Source organism: Ixodes scapularis, unplaced genomic scaffold (assembly GCF_016920785.2).
Source record: "Ixodes scapularis isolate PalLabHiFi unplaced genomic scaffold, ASM1692078v2 PGA_scaffold2__306_contigs__length_199485367, whole genome shotgun sequence".
NCBI classification, from domain to species: domain Eukaryota; kingdom Metazoa; phylum Arthropoda; class Arachnida; order Ixodida; family Ixodidae; genus Ixodes; species Ixodes scapularis.
In genome coordinates, this window is record NW_024609857.1 from 113,625,896 (window position 1) to 113,635,335 (window position 9,440).

The 9,440-nt window shown below is 47.9% G+C and overlaps 1 protein-coding gene across 1 annotated transcript; it reads right to left on the bottom strand.

Annotated features, from left to right (window-relative positions):
• Positions 1–4,149: 4,149 nt before the first annotated feature.
• LOC120849128 (4-coumarate--CoA ligase-like 2) lies at positions 4,150–8,147 on the bottom strand. The gene is made up of 4 exons (XM_042291507.1): positions 8,088–8,147; positions 5,936–6,208; positions 5,311–5,455; positions 4,150–4,427 (listed from the first exon to the last, which is right to left on the bottom strand). The coding sequence occupies exons 1-4, from the start codon at positions 8,145–8,147 to the stop codon at positions 4,150–4,152; spliced, it is 756 nt and encodes a 251-aa protein (XP_042147441.1).
• Between the last annotated feature and the right edge of the window lie 1,293 nt (positions 8,148–9,440).

The following is a 9,440-nucleotide window of genomic DNA, read 5'->3' on the forward strand; positions in this document are numbered from 1 at the left end:
GGCCTTCCGGTACGAAGTGGGAATGCGCTACCACAGATGACTTCTAAATGCGCAGTTCGTACCGGAGGGCCCATCTCACCGTATCGGGAGTGCAAAAACGGTTCCCTAAAACTTCCTTTTAGAGTAAGGAACCGTTATTGCACATCCGATACGGTACGGTGGGCCTTCCGGTACGAAGTAGGAATGCGCTACCACAGATGACTTCTATATGCGCAGTTGGTACCGGGCGGCCCATCTCACCGTATCGGGAGTGCAAAAACGGTTTCCTAACACTCCCTATTAGAGTAAGGAAATGTTATTGCATATCCGATACGGTACGGTGGGCCTTCCGGTACGAAGTGCGGATGCATTACCACAGATGACTTCTAAATGCGCAGTTCGTACCGGAGGGCCCATCTCACCGTATCGGGAGTGCAAAAACGGTTCCCTAGAACTCCCTATTAGAGTAAGGAACCGTTATTGCACATCCGATATGGTACGGTGGGCCTTCCGGTACGAAGTAGGAATGCGCTACCACAGATGACTTCTATATGCGCAGTTGGTACCGGGCGGCCCATCTCACCGTATCGGGAGTGCAAAAACGGTTTCCTAACACTCCCTATTAGAGTAAGGAAATGTTATTGCATATCCGATACGGTACGGTGGGCCTTCCGGTACGAAGTGCGAATGCATTACCACAGATGACTTCTAAATGCGCAGTTCGTACCGGAGGGCCCATCTCACCGTATCGGGAGTGCAAAAACGGTTCCCTAGAACTCCCTATTAGAGTAAGGAACCGTTATTGCACATCCGATATGGTACGGTGGGCCTTCCGGTACGAAGTGGGAATGCGCTACCACAGATGACTTCTAAATGCGCAGTTCGTACCGGAGGGCCCATCTCACCGTATCGGGAGTGCAAAAACGGTTCCCTAAACTTCCTTTTAGAGTAAGGAACCGTTATTGCACATCCGATACGGTACGGTGGGCCTTCCGGTACGAAGTAGGAATGCGCTACCACAGATGACTTCTATATGCGCAGTTGGTACCGGGCGGCCCATCTCACCGTATCGGGAGTGCAAAAACGGTTTCCTAACACTCCCTATTAGAGTAAGGAAATGTTATTGCATATCCGATACGGTACGGTGGGCCTTCCGGTACGAAGTGCGGATGCGCTACCACAGATGACTTCTATATGCGCGGTTCGTACCGGAGGGCCCATCTCACCGTATCGGGAGTGCAAAAACGGTTCCCTAGAACTCCCTATTAGAGTAAGGAACCGTTATTGCACCTCCGATATGGTACGGTGGGCCTTCCGGTACGAAGTGGGAATGCGCTACCACAGATGACTTCTAAATGCGCAGTTCGTACTGGAGGGCCCATCTCACCGTATCGGGAGTGCAAAAACGGTTCCCTAAAACTTCCTTTTAGAGTAAGGAACCGTTATTGCACATCCGATATGGTACGGTGGGCCTTCCGGTACGAAGTGCGAATGCATTACCACAGATGACTTCTAAATGCGCAGTTCGTACCGGAGGGCCCATCTCACCGTATCGGGAGTGCAAAAACGGTTCCCTAGAACTCCCTATTAGAGTAAGGAACCGTTATTGCACATCCGATATGGTACGGTGGGCCTTCCGGTACGAAGTGGGAATGCGCTACCACAGATGACTTCTAAATGCGCAGTTCGTACCGGAGGGCCCATCTCACCGTATCGGGAGTGCAAAAACGGTTCCCTAAAACTTCCTTTTAGAGTAAGGAACCGTTATTGCACATCCGATACGGTACGGTGGGCCTTCCGGTACGAAGTGGGAATGCGCTACCACAGATGACTTCTATATGCGCAGTTGGTACCGGGCGGCCCATCTCACCGTATCGGGAGTGCAAAAACGGTTCCCTAACACTCCCTATTAGAGTAAGGAAATGTTATTGCATATCCGATACGGTACGGTGGGCCTTCCGGTACGAAGTGCGGATGCGCTACCACAGATGACTTCTATATGCGCGGTTCGTACCGGAGGGCCCATCTCACCGTATCGAGAGTGCAAAAACAGTTCCCTAACACTCCCTTTTAGAGTAAGGAACCGTTATTGCACATCCGATACGGTACGGTGGGCCTTCCGGTACGAAGTTGGAATGCGCTACCACAGATGACTTCTATATGCGCAGTTGGTACCGGGCGGCCCATCTCACCGTATCGGGAGTGCAAAAACGGTTCCCTAACACTCCCTATTAGAGTAAGGAAATGTTATTGCACATCCGATACGGTACGGTGGGCCTTCCGGTACGAAGTGCGGATGCGCTACCACAGATGACTTCTATATGCGCGGTTCGTACCGGAGGGCCCATCTCACCGTATCGAGAGTGCAAAAACGGTTCCCTAAAACTCCCTATTAGAGCAAGGAACCGTTATTGCACATCCGATACGGTACGGTGGGCCTTCCGGTACGAAGTGGGAATGCGCTACCACAGATGACTTCTATATGCGCAGTTGGTACCGGGCGGCCCATCTCACCGTATCGGGAGTGCAAAAACGGTTCCCTAACACTCCCTATTAGAGTAAGGAAATGTTATTGCACATCCGATACGGTACGGTGGGCCTTCCGGTACGAAGTGCGGATGCGCTACCACAGATGACTTCTATATGCGCGGTTCGTACCGAAGGGCCCATCTCACCGTATCGAGAGTGCAAAAACGGTTCCCTAACACTCCCTTTTAGAGTAAGGAACCGTTATTGCACATCCGATACGGTACGGTGGGCCTTCCGGTACGAAGTGGGAATGCGCTACCACAGATGACTTCTATATGCGCAGTTGGTACCGGGCGGCCCATCTCACCGTATCGGGAGTGCAAAAACGGTTCCCTAACGCTCCCTATTAGAGTAAGGAAATGTTATTGCACATCCGATACGGTACGGTGGGCCTTCCGGTACGAAGTGCGGATGCGCTACCACAGATGACTTCTATATGCGCGGTTCGTACCGAAGGGCCCATCTCACCGTATCGAGAGTGCAAAAACGGTTCCCTAACACTCCCTTTTAGAGTAAGGAACCGTTATTGCACATCCGATACGGTACGGTGGGCCTTCCGGTACGAAGTGGGAATGCGCTACCACAGATGACTTCTATATGCGCAGTTGGTACCGGGCGGCCCATCTCACCGTATCGGGAGTGCAAAAACGGTTCCCTAACGCTCCCTATTAGAGTAAGGAAATGTTATTGCACATCCGATACGGTACGGTGGGCCTTCCGGTACGAAGTGCGGATGCGCTACCACAAATGACTTCTATATGCGCAGTTGGTACCGGGCGGCCCATCTCACCGTATCGAGAGTGCAAAAACGGTTCCCTAAAACTCCCTATTAGAGCAAGGAACTGTTATTGCACATCCGATACGGTACGGTGGGCCTTCCGGTACGAAGTGCGCATGCGCTACCACAGAAGACTTCTATATGCGCAGTTCGTACCGGAGGGTCCATCGTACCATATCGGATGTGTAAAAAATGTTTCCTAAAACCCTCTATTGTCTCTTTGAAGTTTGGCCGCAGTCGGCGCTATGCGAAGAACAAGTCGTCTGCTTCTTGCGCGGTAAATGCCGTGACGTCACAATGACGCCGAGCTCTGATTGACCTTAATTGATAGGATAGTCGGTAGACCTCAATATCTTGACGTCTCTCCGTTTTATTTTTTTTTTTAATCAGACAATAAGAGTTTGGCATTCTGACTTCATCGCAACCCCAGTGCAAGAAGCAGACGAACTTGCGCCCCCCATACGAACCGGTGGAGCCAATAATCCAGCGCTAGAAGTGCCTTGTCATGGCGCTTGTCGCCTTTGTGGGCTTAAATGACCTGCTAAACCAATCGCGCAAAGGAAAAAAAAAAACAAAAAAAACAGGATCGCGTTGTTTTTTATTAGATGGATGGATGGATGCTAACGGCTGTACCGTTTGTAACGGGTGGTAGCTCGCGCCACCTAGGATAGAAATAAGCCAATCACTGCGCGTGATTGGTTGAGTCGGTGTTAGGCAACGCATAAAGGCGATGGGTACCGTGACGATGCACTTTTTGGCGCCGCTTTGTTATCCCCGACGGATCGTGGTGTCAGCTGGGGTCGGACTTGAAAAGGGGGCTATCAGGTCGTCGATTGGTATGCAGCGTTTGTAACCCGCTAAGATCACGAAATTCCGTTACCCACGACGAACTGTTGCAGCTCCTGGGTCCTGATTCTCCCGGGTTCTCTGTAAGACGGCTTCAGGACGACGAAAGCTTTTGCCACATCGCTGTATTCCGGGTGTGGAACGTCGATAACGGCTGCTTCCTCGACGCCCTCGTGGGACAACAGAACGGCTTCGATTTCCGACTGGGCAACTTGCCGTCCCATGCAGTGAAAGAATTGCTTAATACGTTCTACGACGTAGAACCTTCCAGTTTCGTCGTAATAGACGATGTCTCCTGAAAATGGGATCGCAGCCGTTAGCCCTGGCGCACTTTATTGATTCAAACAGAGATATCTACACAGGTTGAGTAATGTTCTTTTGGAGATAGTTTAGCGACACAAAAAATAAAAAAGGGGGGGGTGGGGCACAGAGAATAGGTACCTAATTAAGATAATTCCCTTATTGGTACTCTTCTATAAATATGTTAGTCTTTCAAAAAGGTAATGCACCACTCGAGACAGCCGTTCTGACTGTCTCGGCGAATCGGGACCACGACGGTACAACGCGGACAGCGTGGTGTGCGTGCTTTCTCGTACCCGGAAAAAAAATGGGTGGTGGAGGGGGGGTCCTACCCAGTATAGATCAGTTTGAGAGAGCGTTATCGCACCCGGTGAATGCGGACGGCGGTGATGCGATTCGACTTGTATGTACATTTTCTCTATACATATAATTTTCTTAGAAGTACCTTTCGTCTGTTTCTTGCATGACTCGTTAAAATTGCGGCTAGTCGCCACCTTGCGTTGTCGGTGTTCGTGGAAGAAGGGAACGCTTACGCGTGTGGCCCCTGTATCTTAGACGCCCGAAATGCAAAGGCCTGGCCCACTTGCAAGGCACAAACTATTGTTGTACAGCGAAAAAAAAAAAAAAACTCTTTTGGATGCTTTAGCAACCTCCTCCAGTACCGCTTTTTGTAAAATCCGTTTTTGTTTTGGCTGGTTGAGGAGGCTCAACGTTGGTTTCTCGTTGATGCACTGGGAAAGACGCTAATACTCCAATATTCCTATAGACAAAATAAGGCGAACATGGCTTTTGCAGGGTGTTGAGGCTGGTGAATAAATTGATATAGGTATTAAATCATTATTAACTCGTAAAAAATAGTCCAGTATTCGATACGGTACCTGTTCGCAGCCATCCCTCCGAAGTGATCACTTCAGCAGTCGCCTCTGGGTTGTTGTAGTAGGCTCTCATATTTGTGGGTGACTTAACCCAGAGCTCCCCGTGTTCCTTAGGTCCGAGAACTTTTCCGGTGTCCAAATCAACAACCTGTTTTTTTTTTGTTTTTTTTTAATTAAAAGCGACATTAAGTTTTACACATAAAAGACTATTTCCAGAGTACGCATTTGTTCATTACATTTCTGGTGACAAAGTTGTATGAATGGGTCCATTAAACACATCAGAAGCTATATGATTATATAACAACTTCGTAATGAACTAACTTGGGTATGAAATACAAGAGATTACGAGAAATATGGTCAAAAGCTGAAGTGCACTTAGACGGTTGGATGCGGCGATCGCAAAATCAGGAAACGATTTGGCCCTTGCAGACCGATCGTCAGTCTCCCAGGCCCGAAATGTTTCCTGATTCTGTGTTCGCCACAGAAGATACTAATAATTTAGGGACAATGTTGTTTTGATTATATAAGAACTAATCGATCCCTTATATGATCTACCTAAGTTCTAAAGTGTTTATTATACAAATGACGATATCTGTTTTATTCTTTCTTTTTAATGGGGTTTACCCACCTTCATTTGCACGTTTGGAGCCGGAAAACCGATTGTCATATGTTCCATTGTGTCGCGTGGCATCCAGGAAATCACATTCGAGAGTTCCGTCGCCCCGTACATGCTTCTGAAGCTTTTTAGGCAGAATGCTGAAAATATTGTTTCTGCGGCCTTTTCTGTTACGTGCACGGCGATGACTACTACGTTCCTTACGCTGGGAAGACGTATTCCGCTCTGGACCATGCGCGTTGCAAGCCGGTGCATGTCTGTGGTGTCAGCAAAAAGCGTCGTAATCTGCAGGCAAAAAGAGAAACAACAACAACTACAACAACAATAATTAATCTTGAAAATATCCAACCCAAACAAATGCCACTTTTTCAGACTTTACCGAAGCGTTCGACCACGTGCCACACTGCCGTCTAATATCTAAGCTTTCCTTACTTCGCATCGACGATCAAACACTTTACTTGATTCGGAACATCCTTTCCTTCAGACAGGAGGCCACCGTAGCCGGTAATTTCACTTCTTAGCTTTCTGATTTAACCTCTGGAGTTCCACAAGGTCTGTCGTTTTCTCCCTTCTATACCTAATCTACATGAACGACCTCCCGCAGTCATTAACATCAGATGTGCGTCTGCTGACGATTGTGGGCTAAACAAAATGTTTAACAACCCTGACGATCATCTGCATCTTCAAAGCGATGTTTACTAAGTTGTATGCTGGTGCACTAAAAGGCAAATGACCTTTAGCACTGGTACATGCAAACTTGTTTTATTCATCTTTAGACGATCTAACTCAGGCTTGACATATTCTCTTAACAATGCGCCCGTCGCCGACGCCTCTGCTAGCGAGTACCCCGGAGTATAAAGGGGTACTCCGTCAGAACATTGCATTTTCTGACGACCCGGACTTCAGTCGTCATGGTATGCTATTTATTTTCTCTAAATTCAGAATAGAAATTGAGAAAACCGTAAATGAAGATGATGCGAAACCAGCATTCAAATTTTCGCGCGCTCTTCAGTGGTGTGACGTCACACATGGTACAGACTTTCAGGTTGTTCATGTAGTCTTAAACAGAGTATGTCGAGTGTTCTTTGCGTGTTTCTCAGTGAATCAGTTACTAAACATTCTTTTCCCACCATCAAACGTCTTGTAATCAGTTGGGAACATGGCTTACTGCCCACTTTGTACCATTTCTGTCGTCACAGTTCAATGTTGCCAGTAGGGGCTCCCGGCTTGAGAAACAGGATGAAAAAGAAATTCGAAAATTCAATAACTTCGTGATTTCTTTTTTTTTTTTTTTTCTTTTCAGACAAAACTGGGGGAACTCGTAGAGCCATGTCTATCGGTGTGTTGAGCCAATTTTGAGGCAAATTAGCGACCATGAAAAGATCGCCGGAGTACCTTAACTAACCTCTAATTTTTCTTGGGTACCCCATAAAGCACGATTGCCGCTAAACCATCCCGTACACTATTTTATTTAAAGTGCAATCTAAAATCTGCTCCCCCTCACCTTCGTAAATTATCTTACGAAACATATGTCCGCCCGAAATTAGAATACTTGTCGCCCGTCTGGTCCCCTCACCAAACCTATCTTATTAATCAAATCGAATATTTTCAAATTCGAGCTGCTCCTTTTATTTCATCATTATACTCGCGTTTCGACAGCATATCATCAATCAAACAAAATTATTAGATTTACTTTCTGGAAACGAGCCGTAGAATTTTTGTTCTATGCTTAATCCACAGACAATGCCCCGGTGGAACTTACTGCTCTCTACTAGAACAACTTAATAGAGGATCACGAATCTTTAACACTAAGAGCTTCATCCGTGTTTTTGGGACAACATTAGCATTCAACATTTCTGTCTTACCACGTGCCATCTAACTGTGGAACGATCTTCCCGGAGCCATAGTGTCTATTCCTGATCATAAACTTTTGATGTCAGGGATAACAACAATTTTTTAGCATAAATAACAATGTCAAATCTTTTTATCTATTCATTTCTCGTGTGTGAAAGCCAGCTCATTGTGTTTGTTGACTGAATATGAAATGATTATTGTACGTCCGTGTTTAGAACATCTGGGATAATAATGTCTATATGTATGTTCCGTTTCTTAGTCTACGCGTTTTTCATAATACCTACTTCTGTAATAACTGACTTATACTTACACCTGTGATATTGTACTGATGATAATATACAGTGCGGCATGTGCCGTACATTTTTGTCATGTTTTTATTCAGCTGTACTGTCCCCCCCATGTAATGTCGAAATGCCTTTGAAGTATTTTGAATAAATAAACTCTATTCCTGTAAATTCAAAAATAAGCGATATGGCGCCGACAAAGAGGGCTGTACCTCAGTTTGCATTTGTTTCTCTTAGTGATGCATCCTGGGGTTACCTTGATGGAATTGCACCAACCAGTTAAATGGTGGAGAGAACCAAAAAATACAACTGGAAGCCGTTCATAACTCCCTCTCCTCGGGGGAGGGGGGGGGGGGTCACGTGACCTCGGGGAGGCCGGGGGGCCTGAGGTCACCCAAGGTAACCGAGGTCCTTCCGAGGTCCTCCCGAAGGAACCCAAGGTCCTCCCGAGGTCCTTTCGAAGGAAACCGAGGTCCTCCCGAAAGAACCTGAGGTCCTCCCGAAGTCATCGGGGAGAGGGGGGGGGGGGGGTTCGCGGTTACGCCAACGCCGACGGCGACGCCGCTTAAGCCGGAAACGCGCGCCTAAAGCGCGAAACACATGCGCGTCAAAACTGTCCGCTCCGGCGTGCGAACTGTCGGGAGGATGGCTGCTCCGAATCGCCGCGCAGGACGGTTCAAAAGACATGGTTCCTGACGCGTCGTTGCGTCGCTCCGTTCAGCTCCGTCCAGTTTCGGGTATCCCTCTACCGAATGAATGGACGGATGCTAATGGATGTATTTATAACTCGCGCCACTCAGCCTAGAAAAACTAAAAAATAATCCCCTCGCCCTTCTTGGTTTTTCTGACTTTAAAACAAACACAATATCTATATTACATTCTATTAAAATATGCGTGTATGAAGGGTTTCCTTGAGGCTACTTTTCTGCTCAACATCACTTTATCGCGATGGACCGCAGCGGACCTTAGGACCGCAGCGGACCAGCGAAGCGAGCACTGCGTGCATCACGTGACTGCGTACCGCGCGCATTGCGGCGTCTCTTCCGAAGTTCACGTGAAACTCGCATGACATTAGAATGGCTCGTAGCGTCCGCTGCTGTCCATCATGAAGTCAAACGGAGTATATTCGGGTTTTGACGGTCTCGATTGGTCCCAGAAGGCCGGCTTGCTATGGCGCGCGAAATCAGCAGCTCGTTTTGTGCGTGCGGGTAAACTCGATGGCGTCCGTTTACTTCACAACCACGACTCGCGTCGCGTGGCGCACCGCGCACCGCCACATCCGTTTCCCCGAGCCACGTAGCGCCTCCTCGCCCGATCGGTCCGAAACTCACGTGACAACATGACCTTCGCGCCATCCGTGCTGTCATTGACTGCGGCCC